This window comes from Oncorhynchus mykiss, chromosome 6 (assembly GCF_013265735.2).
Source record: "Oncorhynchus mykiss isolate Arlee chromosome 6, USDA_OmykA_1.1, whole genome shotgun sequence".
NCBI lineage: Eukaryota > Metazoa > Chordata > Actinopteri > Salmoniformes > Salmonidae > Oncorhynchus > Oncorhynchus mykiss.
The window spans coordinates 39,672,497-39,687,501 of record NC_048570.1 but is presented as its reverse complement, the minus strand read 5'-3'; the positions used below and the strand labels follow the sequence as shown (position 1 = coordinate 39,687,501).

General features: G+C 43.2%; 2 protein-coding genes across 5 annotated transcripts in view; one reads left to right on the top strand and one right to left on the bottom strand.

The window, feature by feature from the left end:
* ndufaf2 (NADH:ubiquinone oxidoreductase complex assembly factor 2) overlaps positions 1-8,008 on the top strand; it is a 35,623-nt gene extending 27,615 nt beyond the window's left edge. For both annotated transcript variants that reach the window (XM_036980090.1, XM_036980091.1), the window contains exons 2-4: positions 4,707-4,796; positions 5,611-5,651; positions 7,506-8,008. In XM_036980090.1, coding sequence (XP_036835985.1) covers positions 4,707-4,796; positions 5,611-5,651; positions 7,506-7,748 — 374 coding nt within the window. In that variant the 3' untranslated portion in view covers positions 7,749-8,008. The remainder of the gene's footprint in view (positions 1-4,706; positions 4,797-5,610; positions 5,652-7,505) is intronic.
* Positions 8,009-9,236: 1,228 nt separating this feature from the next.
* On the bottom strand, positions 9,237-13,538 carry LOC110525927 (small integral membrane protein 15). Of its 3 annotated transcripts, none has more exons than XM_036980092.1 (2): positions 13,432-13,538; positions 9,237-10,302 (listed from the first exon to the last, which is right to left on the bottom strand). In XM_036980092.1, exon 2 carries the CDS (start codon positions 10,275-10,277, stop codon positions 10,053-10,055), a length of 225 nt encoding a protein of 74 aa, XP_036835987.1. In that variant the 5' UTR covers positions 10,278-10,302; positions 13,432-13,538; the 3' UTR covers positions 9,237-10,052. The 3 variants fall into 3 exon arrangements, with proteins under 3 accessions (XP_036835987.1, XP_021462120.1, XP_021462122.1); XM_021606445.2 differs by having other exon boundaries at positions 13,428-13,535; XM_021606447.2 differs by lacking the exon at positions 13,432-13,538 and adding an exon at positions 10,495-10,630.
* Between the last annotated feature and the right edge of the window lie 1,467 nt (positions 13,539-15,005).

Sequence of the window (15,005 nt, the reverse complement as noted above, 5' to 3'; positions counted from 1 at the left end):
AACCCGGACGACGCTGGACCAATTGTGGCCGCCCTATGGGACTCCCAATCACGGCCGGATATGATACAGCCTGAATTCAAACCAGGGTGTCTGTAGTGACGCCTCTAGCACTGAGATGCAGTACCTTAGACCGCTGAGCCACTCGGGAGCCATTGCTTTTTCACATCGAAGGGGGAGACTGTTGGAATTTTTTTCAAATAGCTTACCGTGATATATTATCATTCGCAATCGATGTTAAAAAAAACACAAAAAAAACAAAAATGTTCCTACATTTCTACGCAGCAGGCCAGGTACTTCTATGCGCTCCCTCAAAATGATCAAGACAGAGAAACCATACACATGCTCATTGCTAACATGGAGCACTCCAAACAAAAGACATTTAAAAAATTGACAATGTCTGAAAATGATAGTTATGAAAAAAAAAAAACTTGTTTCTCACAAGTGGGGGGGGGGATCAAAGGGCAAACAATTGACACAATGAATGTGCAAGAACTGTCAGGAGCCATTCTGCAGAGAGACTCGCCTATATCTTCGCTAACACACCCCTCCCCTTCTTGTCTCAACATTTTAAATTATACTCAAGACACATTATCTTCAAACATATTTTAGATGCTTTTCAATGACAGCCGCAACTCAACAATCAGCCAGGCTTTTTGCCACGCACTGCCCAAATTGTGGGCTTTCCAAATAGGCATAGGCCTACAAGCGTGTGATTTGAAACAATTCAACAGCAATTTTTTAAAAGAAGATAATGATCATCGATTCCTCTGTGGCTAAATCATGCTTTCTGGTGAACTATTTTCAATGATTTTATTTTTTTTATGTATAGACAGGAGTAATTATATAATTTGAGCAAATTTGTTTCCATTTACTTCCCTATTGGCCTCACCGCTATACCATTTCTCCCCTGTTCCATTGGCTATCATTGGCTGTCAACTTTTTTTCATTGTCCAGAAGCCAAGGGCATAATCCTAGTCATATTAGCAACCCATCCTAGTTGTTCCATCTTTAGATTCCACCTCTTTCTAAGTATGGAAGAGTTATCAGGTGCGCTGTTTAGAATGATTTCCCAGGATACCATTTTTTGGGGGTCTGGAAAAAATCTAAGAAAATAGTTTTTGAGTGTAGTTAACATTTAATTCAAGTGTGCATGCACATAGCATTGTTTGGTTAGCAGTGTATCTGTTGCATACACAGTGTGATGGGAGTTACACTGTACATGAATCATAAACAGTTTTTACCATTACCTTAACTGAACGTCTAATTACCATAACAGACAACCATATGGTAATGAGAAATTGGCATTAATGAGAAGCTCTTAGGAAATTTAGTTAACAATGGCAGAAGCCATTATTGACACAAATTCATGCTCTTTCTAATCTGTTATACTGTAAATTATGAAATCAATTTTGCTCAAACATTACACATTTATGGTAATGATAATCTAAAATGGATAAAGTGGGTGAATTATCATATTTAAACATGAGAAAAGACCAGCTCATCTTGTAGACATCTTTGAGCTTCTCTTCGTAGTAATGAATTATGGGTCGAAAAAACGTAATACAAAAAAACCCCTCTACTTTGTGCAGAAATGCTACGGTAATGAGAACCGTGCTCAGACACCTTTTTTTTGTTGATTATTTTTTTTGAATGACCAGTTTGTAATGTGAATACCCAGAACTGATAACTCTCTTTGAATATGTACCGCTTTAAACCATATTTAATTGGTTTTAATTAAATATGTTATTTTTTACAAATGTAATGTATTTAAAGTCCTACAAAATTGACCCGGATGCATTACGGTAATGACATTGAGTAAACATTTTCTTTAAAAAACTTAAGCTGCCTCTGCTGTTTAAGCTCAAAACAACGTAATGAGCCAGAAACCAAGCAAAGTGAGCCTTAGTATGATAGTAAATTATTTTTAAAATTTGGACGATATAGAGCTGAATTCTTCAGACTTGGTTTCATGAGAATTGCCAGTGTGCGCGAAAGCTTGCGTGGGTGTGGTGGGAGGAATGAGCTTGTTTCATAAATATATGTACATATTTTTTATTAAAATCCAAGGATAAAAGCCATGGTAGAAGGATTTAGTCATGCCAGCAATTCAAAAGTGGCAAGACGAGGGAAGTGGAGAGAGAGAGAGAGAGGGCGTTGGAGAAAGCAAGAGGGGGAGGTAAATGTGTGTGAGAGAAGTGGGGGGGTGATTGCTTCTCTCTATGCTTAAGCGCTAGCTAGGCTATAGTTAAGCAGAACGCTTGTATAATTTGTATAATTTTAACCATTATATTTATCCTCCACCACCCACACCCAATGCAAATGTGGATAACACCTGTTTATAATTAGCTTATTACCTGTTTTAAATGTATTTGTTGGTATTACCTAGGATGCCAGTCTTTTTGCTTGGATTTGATGTCCTCTGGGTTTTCCTACGAAGCTGCTCTCAGCTGAATGATAAAGGCCTGTATGTAAACAAATAGAACAATATATATGATCTCTTTCCTCATAGTCTGAACCAACTGATAGGCCTAGCTACTGCGCAGTGGGCTTATGTAACTTAGTAAATACTGTAGCATAGCTGCCTGTACACTAGTCATTAGTCTAGAGCATAGCTAAGAACTAAAGAGCAGTAGGCCTGATTTACTATGGGTGTATCTCAACAGCCTAAAGGGCCTTCCTTTCCTTGTCTCCTTTCCTTCACCTGCATTGATCAAATAAAATGTATTTATATAGCCCTTCGTACATCAGCTGATATCTCAAAGTGCTGTACAGAAACCCAGCCTAAAACCCCAAACAGCAAGCAATGCAGGTGTAGAAGCACGGTGGCTAGGAAAAACTCCCTAGAAAGGCCTAAACCTAGGAAGAAACCTAGAGAGGAACCAGGCTATGTGGGGTGGCCAGTCCTCTTCTGGCTGTGCCGGGTGGAGATTATAACAGAACATGGCCAAGATGTTCAAATGTTCATAAATGACCAGCATGGTCAAATAATAATAATCACAGGCAGAACAGTTGAAACTGGAGCAGCAGCACGGCCAGGTGGACTGGGGACAGCAAGGAGTCATCATGTCAGGTAGTCCTGAGGCATGGTCCTAGGGCTCAGGTCCTCCGAGAGAGAGAGAGAAAGAGAGAATTAGAGAGAGCATACTTAAATTCACACAGGACACCGGATAGGACAGGAGAAGTACTCCAGATATAACAAACTGACCCTAGCCCCCCGACACAAACTACTGCAGCATAAATACTGGAGGCTGAGACAGGAGGGGTCAGGACAGGGCCAAACAGGAAGGATATAACCCCACCCACTTTGCCAAAGCACAGCCCCCACACCACTAGAGGGATATCTTCAACCACCAACTTACCATCCTGAGACAAGGCCGAGTATAGCCCACAAAGATCTCCGCCACGGCACAACCCAAGGGGGGGCGCCAACCCAGACAGGAAGATCACATCAGTGACTCAACCCACTCAAGTGACGCACCCCTCCTAGGGACGGTATGAAAGAGCCCTAGTAAGCCAGTGACTCAGCCCTTGTAATAGGGTTAGAGGCAGAGTGTGATGTGATGGGAAAATGAAAATGGTGAAGCAGATAGGACTACCTGGCATACATCTTATTGCTTTCACCTGTCCTCTGTCTTAATAAAGGAGAGGAGGCTACATGTTGGATATGGTCTGTGGTAGACTAGCTTTCCTACTACTCCAGCCTTATCCATCCATCTACATGTCATATCTATCTGTTATCATTGGAACAACAATCAGGCTCATCAATCTGGTGTGTGTTTGGAGATGGTGGTGCCATTTGTCCACTGGTCTTTAGCTCTGTGAAGATTAATGGAGTTGAGTGGAATGGTGATGGAATGTTGACATATTGGTCTGTGTTTGAAAGTTGATGGCATGTTGACAGATTGATCTGTGTGTGGAATGTTGTCCGTCCATTCATCCTTCACAACAGCTGATGTGCAATGCATGCACCACGCATCATCTCTCTCTCTAGAGAGCCCCCACCCCCTATCTCTCTCTCTCTCTCACTCCCTCTCTCCCTCACACACTCCCACTTCTGGGAATGTGATGTGATATGTCAGTGTGGCAGGAGGGCAGACATCATTCATTAGTGAAAGTTGTGAGAACCTCTACAGCTGCGTCCTAAGGATCATGGCCTAAAATCATTTGCCTCTCTCTTACCCTCTCTCCATCCTTCCATCCCTTCAACCCTCCCTTCACCTGAATGTGACTGGGCCTGCTCGACTTGTTTAATCAGCCCCCCCCCCCCCCCCCCCCCCAATTAATTGGTGGTGTTTCTACTAGCGCTGTAGGATACAGAGTGTGAGAGAGTGTTTTTAGTATTCCTCTCAGCTCATCTCTCTTGTGTTGCCTGTGATATCTGACCTCTTTTGTCTCCTATACGGCTTGATGTTGATTTGGAGGGCATTGTTGGATGGAGGGTGTCAGTGGGGGGGAGGGGGAGGGGGGGGGGGGGGGGTTAGAGAGGTTGATTTACATAAGGCTTAGCCCAGATTTCGACACACTTGGAGAGATCTGAGAAGCAGGCCTGAGGGCCACGAGCTAATCATCCATGTCCTGTCGTGTGCGTGCGATATCTAAAATGTTTGTCTGGTTTTTTTTTGTTATAATTTTTTTATGCGCTTGATCATGTGCATTTTCATGCATTAATGTTTTTCAAAAATCTCTATCTCTCATTGTTTACTTAGGGAGGATTGTTCGGGCCAAGCGGATGGTGGTGGCTGTTAACCCTACAGAGTTTGAGTACCTGGAAGGCAACATACCCTCAGAGTGGGATGGTAATGCTGAAACACTGACACTTTAGCTGTTTGTCTGCTAGTCTCCATGATATGGTGTCATGGATACTGTGAATCTGGAGCTCGGGAATACACTGTAGTACAGAATAGTGCTAGGCAACAACAACAACTGTACTAGAACTAACATTAATCGCCTAGGCTATTTATTCAGAAATGTATTCATGAACGTATCAGTCACCCTATCTGCCAATGTCAGAAACTGTTTCCATTTCCCATACAACTAGATACAAAATGTTCTGTCTCTGACTTGCTTTATCCACATTAAACCCTCATCGTCCCGCTCTCATGCATTTTCATCAGGATGCAAATAAGAGGGGGATAAGAAGCCCAGAGTCCCGGCATGCTGAAGGAAAAGCTGGGAAATCTCTCTCTTTCTCCAGAGCCTGCCCTTCCAAAATACACCTAAAAAAGAACAGAGGCGGGAGAGCTAGATAGATGTAGAGAGGTTGCTCTAAGGATCAGAGGAGGAGAAATCTGCAGTCTCTACTCTTATGCTGTACAGTAGTTGAAATGCAGTAGCAGTACTTACAGTCCCCTTTCTGCTTAGACTGGCAAATCAGAGTGATGCCATATTCTGGCTGTTGTCAAGCTGGAATTGTAATGCATGAAAAACAGGCCAAAATCTGTTTGAGATCACTTACTAGTTAGATACTGTTTTAATGTACCTATAGAGTAATTACACAAGTGTGATGCCATGCAACTGGCGTTACATTGGCTGTCCGGTGTAACTGTTAATTTTGCTGGCGTGGTATGTGTGCAGTGTGGGTGCTCTAACTCTGTCTGTTCCCTCATCCAGCTTGGATCCGAGGCAGACGGAAGCAGCCCCCCTCCATTGAGGTGCGTATCCCTGCTGTGTTTTTGGGGAGCGCTGTGGGGCGGGGTAACGGGGGGGGGGGGGGGGGGGGGAGACGCGACGCTCAAGAGAAACACTTTGATTTGCTTTCTCTCAGTTTCCAACAGAGCCAAGGAACTTTGGGGGACAGGTGTTAAAAATAAACTGGAGCTGGCGTGTGAAGGTGCTAGTGAGTGGAGACAGTCACAGCAATATGCCTGACATTTCCACGTCAAGCTGACGTCTTCCTCCGAGGAAGCGTCAGTCATCTTTTCGCATCCTGTACAAAGGATTAAAGTGAGAATAAAAAAATCAATCTCTTCCTCTTTTTTTTGTCGGGGGCTCCAACTCCTTTTTACCTCTAATTAGCCCTTTTGGACATTTTTCTTGGTAAGCCATTCTCGTGATTTTTATCATTGTTGAGCACTCCTTTCCTTTTGTTTGCTGAAGCGCGAAGGCCAACCTGAACTTGGACATCTTAATGTTTCCTTGTTCATAGAGGACGATTGACTTGAAATTATACACTGAGTGTACGAACATGCTCTTTCCGTGACATGGACTGACCAGGGTGAAGCTATGATCCTTTATTGATGTCACTTGTTAATCCACTTCAATCAGTGTAGATGAATTTATTTATTTTTTAGCCTCGAAACAATTGAGAAATGGATCGTGTGTGTGTATGCCATTCAGCGGGTGAATGGCGAACACAAAAGACTTAAGTGCCTTTGAACGGGGTATGGTAGTAGGTGCCAAGCGCACCGGTTTGTGTCAAGAACTGCAACGCTGCTTGGTTTTTTCCATGCTCAACCGTTTCCTGTGTGTATCCAGCCAACTTGACACAACTATGGGAAGCGTTAGAGTCAACATGGGCCAGCATCTCTGTGGAACGCTTTCGACACCTTGTAGAGTCCTTGCCCTGACGAATTGAGGCTGTTCTGAGGGCAAAAGGGGGGTACAACTCAATATTAGGAAAGTTCCACAGGAGGTTAGTGGCACCTTAATTGGGGAGGACGGGCTTGTGGGAATGGTTGGAGTGGAATGATATCAATTACATCAAACACGTGGTTTCCAGGTGTCTTGATGCCATTTCATTTGCTCCCTTCTGGCCATTATTATGAGCTGTTCTCCCCTCCGCAGCCTCCACTGGAGGGTTCATAATGTTTTGTACACTCGGTATATAACTGCCTTTTGTAGTCTCAATAAGTCATTCAGTTTTTGCTTTGTTGGTATACAAGGTTCATCTAATCGACTATAATTATTATTATTATTTGTCCATTTGAAATGGAGGCTATGGGAAAGCCTTTAGAAAGCAAATACCCAGGCACCCTCTTCTGTATATTCCATGCCAATGGCCAATGTCATCCCACCTCAGTGTTGCCAGAACATTCTATTCCAATTTTCTGCTTACTGTCAGCCCATTCGCAGTCGTCCACAGCTGGACAGTGGTGTAGCCAAAACCACTCCCCCGGCACTTTGTCCCCTTCTTAACGTTTCCTCTCGTTCCTGTCCAAGTCAACAGAAATTGATTGGATTAAATCCTGTCATTAACAAGCTGGAGAAGCAGCTCAATATGCTCCCCCTGCTCCCCAAAGCAGGGCTGTATTGCCCTGGTCTCCCTTCGCCGTTCCCAGCCCACTAGTTCTGCTGCCAACACACAACATCAACACATCCAGGCTTCCCTCGCTCTCTGACTCTGCCAAGGCAAGACTAACACCACAGACTGGACACTAGTTTATGGATGACTTGAGAGGACTTCACTGTCACCAGTAGCTATCCCTTCAAAGGACTGAGTCTCTGTTGAAAAGCCTCGGTTAATATTGTGTGTGTGTGTGTGTGTGTATGTTCCCTACTCCCCACAGGAGCTGGTGAAAAACCAGCACTACAGGGAGCACATCAAAGGAAAGGCGAGGGAGGTGGATGAGAGAGAGCTGGCTCTGCAGGCTAAGGAGTACGAGGAGGGCCTGGTGGCTCGGCCTGCTCAGACCATAGCCAAGGGCCACGCCGCCGCCACTAGCTTCGGCCAGCCAGAGACCAGTGAGGAGCCTGTCAGTACAGCCAACACATTCCAGCCTGGTTCCTGGATACCCGCAGCCAAGAAATAGCCACACACACACGCTCACTGGGTCATGATACCAGTACTGCGATACTGGATTTTCCATGGTAAAAAAATAAAAACATGAAGCAAACTGAACTCCTGCAGTTGTGTGATTATAGTTTGGAAAATAAACAATTACTCTGGGTAACAACAGAAGGCTGTGTGTTTACAAGATTAGAACTGTTTTTCTGCTTCATGTTTTGTTCCCTTGCCATGGTACTTCTGAGTATCGCGATACTGGTACCTAACACACAATGACACGATGCTACACACAAGAAATACACACAGGCTATATGCAGTGCTATTCATAGTTTGCCCACACACACACACACACACAACTAAGACATAGACACACACATGCATACTGTGCATATGCACTCTCTTCATACCTACATCCAAAAAACTAGACATCTGTAAACAAGTATAGGCCCTCCCTATGTGAGTATTCACAGGCTTCCTTCCATCATTACCACCATGGATCGGCGACCTGAAAAGACTGAACAATTGAAATCGGCAAGATCGAGAGAGGATGCTGGGAAGGAAGCATGATCTGGCCAGCTTCAATGACCCTTTTCTCATTTGCGCATAAATTCGTCCTCCACTCTCTCTTCTGTCCTCTCCTCTGTGACCCAGAAACCGATAAGTGGTTGAGGAGATGCCAATTCGTTAGCAGGTGAACAAAAGTGTCTTCCCCTCCTCGATAGCCACCTTTCATCAGGGAAAGTCAAGTCTATCCTACCGGAGATCTTTGCGGAAGAGTTTTGAAATCTTAAACCCCTTTTGAATCAGCTTTTGTTTGTCGAAGGAGAAAAGCATGCACACATTAAAAACAACATGCTACTTATTGTTTTATCTATAAAATGTCTTGCACAACTAACTAATTTGTTTTTATCACTTTTCACATGCATTTTGGGATCTGGACTGGGTTGTTTTCATTAGTGCACACCATAAAACGTTTGGCAACGGAAACCGGTCACAATGCTCTTAAATGTGACGTAAGCAGTTTAATGAATATGACCCTGGTTATGATGTAAACTAATAATGGAAGCTCTGCTCTTCATATGCATTGAATCAGGGAGTACTTGACAGTGAATGGCATTCATGGGATGTGGAAGACAATTTTATCTGATCTCCCTGACCCTACTGTAAACTCTGTATATAAAGTTCAGTTGTAGGTAGTCAATATATCTTGTTTGATTTGTTGTGGATTATAAATGAAACTGCAAGGCTTGAGAGAACTGGGATGTGATGTAAGTACTGGAAAGTAGGTGGTCCTGTGTTTCTCAATTGGTAGATCATGATGTAGGGTTTGATTATCCACAGTTCGTGCACTCATCTTAAGGTAGCAAGGTATGTATGCACTAGTGTAAGTTGATTTTGATCAATTGTCTGCTAAATGGCATACATATTAAATATTTTTCTGCATGACAAGGTGTAATTTATTTAATGGCTTTGTATTTTATATATACACCCCCAACACATGACAATACAAACCTTTTAAACAATTCTTTATTTTTATTAAATGACGGAAAGGATATCGCACAGCTCACAAAATGGTTGCAGGTCTCAGGAGTAGATGTCCCTTTGCAAGAAGTGTGTGTTATATTGTCTAGATGTTAAAAACACTGAATAAAACCCATGTATGAAAATTGCCTGGCTCACTTCTTGGTCGAGTTCCTGCCAGACTACAGTACACTCCGGCCAGATGTTCAAAACACTTGGATTGGTGTTTAACTATAAGCAAAACGTGTGATATAGCTATCCATCTATGCCGACTGAGTTGACATGGCATGCAACCATTGGTTGATGCACAGGTGTTGCACTGCATCTAGTTGGGCAGGAACTCAAACTTTTCGGTTAAGCATCATTCAGGGAGGGTTATGATTTGCAAGGAGAAAACAGCCATATTTTTTTAATTCAGAACTTCATTAAAAACAAGAAAATAATTCAGATATTTAATTAGTAACTTCAAATGGAGAACTTAGTTTTTTTACAAGTTAATGAAATCATTGGAGTGAAGATGTTACAAATGGAATGCAAGGTACTGCAACACCACCAAGCTCAGACGGTAGATCTCCACATTGTGATGATAGTCCCATCGAATGAGCCTCCCCGGTCTGTACCGTTCCCTCAGCGCTGTAAGGCCTCCATGTAGGGCCTACATCCCTCCTACACTGGACAAGAGTAATAGGTTGGGGACCTGCGCTGGGCTGGGTTGAAGAGACGAGGGGTGGGGGTGTGGCAAGTAAAGAGAGCGTTGAGCATAGCTGTGTACTGTAGCTACTCTTCTCTCCTGATCCCGCTCTCCGGCTCAGTCTTTCTTGGTCCTCTTGGCTTTGGCGATGTTCTCCTGGCGTTTCTGCTTTTTCTTCTGCTCGCGGTCGCGCGCCTCAATCATTTTGGCCAGTTTCCACGACAACAGGGCGCTTGCGATGAAGAGGGGTGTGAGCGCCAGGATAACCGTCGTCAGAAAGCCGTACGGGTCCTTAGCCGCCCACTCCACCACGTACTCCGCCCACGCCCGCACGTCAATCATCCTGATCGCCAAAAGCAACTCCAATCTGAAATATGGGAATAACGAAAAATTTAATTATTAACAAATTAGAAGCTTGGGGCAAAACTTAACCACGGATCTACATTCAGATTATCCAATCCAAAAACTAAACAATTATGGGAAGAAATAATGTCAGATAAATGTATGTTTAGGCCTATATCTTGTAACATACACTGAGTGGACAAAACATTAAGTACACCTGCTCTTTCCATGACAGACGGACCAGGTGAAAGCTCTGATTGCTTATTGGTGGCACTTGGTAAATCCACTTCAAATCAGCGTAGATGGGGAGGAGACAGGTTAAATTAAGATTTTTAAGCCTTGAGACATTTTTTTATTTGACCTTTATTTAACCAGGTAGGCTAGTTGAGAACAAGTTCTCATTTACAACTGCGACCTGGCCAAGATAAAGCAAAGCAGTGTGAACAGACAACACAGAGTTAGTTACACATGGAGTAAACAATTAACAAGTCAATAACACAGTAGGAAAAAAAAAGAGAGTCTATATACATTGTGTGCAAAAGGCTGGATTGTGTATGTGTGCCATTCAGAAGGTGAATTGGCAAGACAAAAGATTTAAGTGCCTTTGAATGGGATATAGTTGTAGGTGACAGGCGCACCGGTTATGTCAAGAACTGCAACACTGCTGGGTTTTTCCCTTGTTTATCAAGAATGGTCCACCACCCAAAGGACATCCAGCTAACTTGACACAACTGTGGGACGCATTGGAGTAAACATGGGCCAGCCTCCCTGTGGAACACTTTCAACCTTGTAGAGTCCATGACCTGACAAATTGAGGCTAAACTGATTGGCAAAAGGGGGCTGCAACTCAATATTAGGACGGTGTTCATTTTTTTGTATACTGAGTATTTTTCCAAAGGCACTATGCCAAAAGGTACCACTGTCCCACACACTGTTGTCCTGCTGAACATTTAACAGCTAACTAACATTTCTACTCACCAACAGGTGCTGCTACTCTAACATAGAAGTAGCCCAGTCTCCATCGATACAGCCACACACAGCTTCAGATTTCAAATCTAACCAATTCGCATTGGATATATTGTATGCGGGACTTTATACCTACCGGTATACAAGAGGAAAATCAAATGTGCACTACAGTCAAGCTGCCCCTGTCATTTTACAGTCTCAACCACAGACACTACATGACCAAAAGTATGTGGACATCTGCTCGTCAAACACCTCATTCCAAAATCATGGGCATTAATATGGAGTTGGTCCCCCCTTTGCTGCTATAACGGCCTCCACTCTTCTGGGAAGGCTTTTCACTAGATGCTGGAACATTCCTGCGGGAACTTGCTTACATTCAACCGCAGGAGAATTAGTGAGGATGGGCACTGATGTTGGGGGATTAGGCTTAGTTTGCAGTCAGTGATCCAATTAATCCCAAAGGTGTTCGGTAGGGTTGAGGTCAGGGCTCTGTGCAGGCAAGTCAAGATCTTCCACACCGATCTAGACAAACCATTGCTGCATGGACCTCGCTTTGTGCACGGGAATTATCATGCTGAAACAGGAAAGAGCCTTCCCCAAACTGTTGCCACAAAGTTGGAAGCACAGAATTGTCTATAATGTCATTGTAGCGTTAAGATTTCCCTTCACTGGAACTAGCCCGAACCGTGAAAAACAGCCCCAGACCATTATTCCTCATCCACCAAACTTAACAGTTCCACGATGCAGTCGGGCAGGTAGTGTTCTCCTGGCATTCGCAAACCCATATTTGTCGGTCAGACTGACAGACTGAAGCACAATTCATCACTCCAGAGAACGCATTTCCACTGCACCAGAGTCCAATGGCGGCGAGCTTCACACAACTCCAGCCGAAGCTTGGCATCGCGCGTGGTGATCTTAGGCTTGTGTGCGGCTGCTCGGCCATGGAAACCCATTTCATGACGCTCCCAACTAACAGTTATTGTGGTGACGTTGCTTCCAGAAGCAGTTTGGAACTCGGTAATGAGTGTTGAGATTTTTACGCACTTCAGCACTCGGCAGTCCCATTCTGTGAGCTTGTGTGGCCTAACACTTCGCGGTTGAGCCGTTATTGCTCCTAGATATTTCCACTTAACAATAACAACACTTACAGTTGACCGGGGTAACTCTAACAGGGTAGACATTTGACAAACTGACTTGTTGGAAAGGTGGCATGCTATGACGGTGCCACATTGAAAGTCACTGAGCTCTTCAGTAAGGTCATTCTACTGTCAATGTTTGTCTATATGGAGATTGCATGGCTGTGTGCTCGATTTTATACACCTGTCAGCAACGTGTGGCTGAAATGGTCGAATCCACTAATTTGAAGGGGTGTCCACATATACTTTTGTATATATATTGTGTTACTCCACTAGCTAACTTATGTCACAGTCCAGCTAGCTAGTAGCCAATTCAGACGCTAAATAGGGTTAGGGTTCCCACACGGCCATATTTCCATGTTACTGCGCATGTTTATGGAACACAGATGGATTACAGCATTGACTAATGTTACCTGTGCTGAATAGCTATCTGCGTCTCCGTACACCTGTGTGTAAACGGAAGGCACAGACAGACGTGTTGTCACTGAAAAATACCGTCTGCAACTGTGTTAAACAATACGTGTATATCTTGCATTTGTGAACTTATTTTGATGTGATATGAAAGTAGATAGCTTTATGTTTCTAGAACCGTACCGCAATTGAGAATCCATTCCCGTTAAGATTGTGTATTTGACTGTCAGAGCCAATTCGTCTCTTAACATAAAATAAGGTCCTAACGTTAGGCAATAGGTAGCCCAATAATGGATTAAATACGCCTATTTAGCATATCAAACAGTCAACTATATACTCTAAAAGTTGGTGACGTGTAGTTAGCTAACGCTAGCTAGTATTCTTTACCATGACAATGATGTTTAAAGGGAGTTTTTAGTACTCGAGTAGCAAAAGACAGATTGCCTCTTACAACCAACATTAGCTAATTTAGCAAGCTACATAAAACTGTTAGCTTCATTACGTTAGCTTCTGTAAACAATTAAGATAGCTCCTTTATTTACATTGTAAAACCACTTCATTGCCCCAGCAACTTTGATCTAGTTTAGCAGTAAGCACAGAGATAACAGTTCACATCGTATAATTAAGTTAAACATACTCAACTAAGAGAAGTTTTTATTTTTATCCCACGCTGATCTGGCACCAGGAAGTGGGTTCTCACAATTGGTTATGACGTGACACCCTAGCATATAGGGAACTGTAGTTTTATCGTGATAGAACATGTACGTTTTCAGGCACACTAGGGGTGCGTTTGTAAATTCAAGTTGAAGTGCCAGAGTGTACTTTGGGCGTTCGTAAAATCAGAGTGTTTCGCTGTTGGAACGTTCAGAGCGCTCTAGCCGAGGAGTAGGGTTGAGCTGAGCCTTCTAGCTTCACCAGCAGTTAAACACCCAGCTAACGTTGGCTAGCTTGCTAGCTAATTCCAGACTCACACGAGAAAACACCTCACTCTGACCATGTTCCTCGCCCTAGGCTGGTTTAATGTTATCCAGAGCGTTGGTGACTGTAACTATTCTGATGGCAACAATTTAATAACGTTTTTTTTGCCGACGTTTACTGGCACCAGTCATATTCAACGGGTGTCGCCCATTTGTAAATTACACAGTTATTCTGCTTTACTGTACACTCAAACGAGAGCTCTGAAATCGGAGTAGATAGCCAAAGTGAATTTACGAACGCACCCGTAAACACCGTAATGGGCGTTCTCTGCATTCTAGCGGTGTGTTTGAACTGCGCATGTGCTAGGACCAGCCGAGCGAGATTCTCTTTTTAGTGTGAGTGAAGTGAGTTCGGGAAAATTGATTGGAACGTTATGCGTTTTTTTATAAGTAGTTTTCATATACAAGATTTATGTCCTAACTCAGATTCAAATATGCTTCCCAAAAATAACATGTTCGCTGTGGTAGAACATTTATTTTGACTGGCGATTTTCTGCATTTATCAGGTAGCCTGTTTTCAGATGTGTCCATGTAAACAGCATTATCAGGGAAATCGTTCTTCCTGCAAAGCATGTAAACGTTTTAATCGAACTCTTATATTAATCTGACTATCAACAATAATCGCATTATTGTGTGCATGTAGTGAGTCAAGAGCCATCCATAAAAAAACGGTATATTCAAGAACATTCTTTGCCAGTGTGACGGGATATGATCACCCATTTTGGACCATGTTTAACAAAGGACCCTAATAAATCGTGAACAGGTAGACATGTATAAAATCACCCCTAGACCTTTTCAGGTGAGCGCTTTGTGGCTTCATTCTGAATGTCTTGTGCTGTGTCACAAGTGTGTTTCTTCGGAGGAAACCATTTTGGGACCATGCTGTTTTGACAATTGTTATGTTCAAAGTGCTCAAAGGGTAGGCCCATGTTACTTCATCTGCATCAATGTTTGTTTATTTGAGTTAAAACTGAAGAAGGCAGTGTTAAATGTCCTTTGATGGTCAAAATAAGCAACCAGTTTTCTGACCCTGAGTGACAAGAAAAACAAGAATAATTTGACAAAGGAGCTGCAGGCTGTTTGAACTTCCTGTGAGGAAGTATTGAAACCAAATCGGGTTTGGTCACATCTGCTCCATTCATATGGCACAGATCACTTTCAGAGCAGTTCAAAGGCCCCTGCACACAGGGGAAGGAGAGGGGTCAGACTGAAACACATGCAGGACATCCAGACAGGCA

Excerpts from the sequence above, each read along its gene's own strand:
- LOC110525927 (XM_036980092.1), bottom strand. The coding sequence starts at position 10,277 with ATGATTGACGTGCGGGCGTGGGCGGAGTACGTGGTGGAGTGGGCGGCT.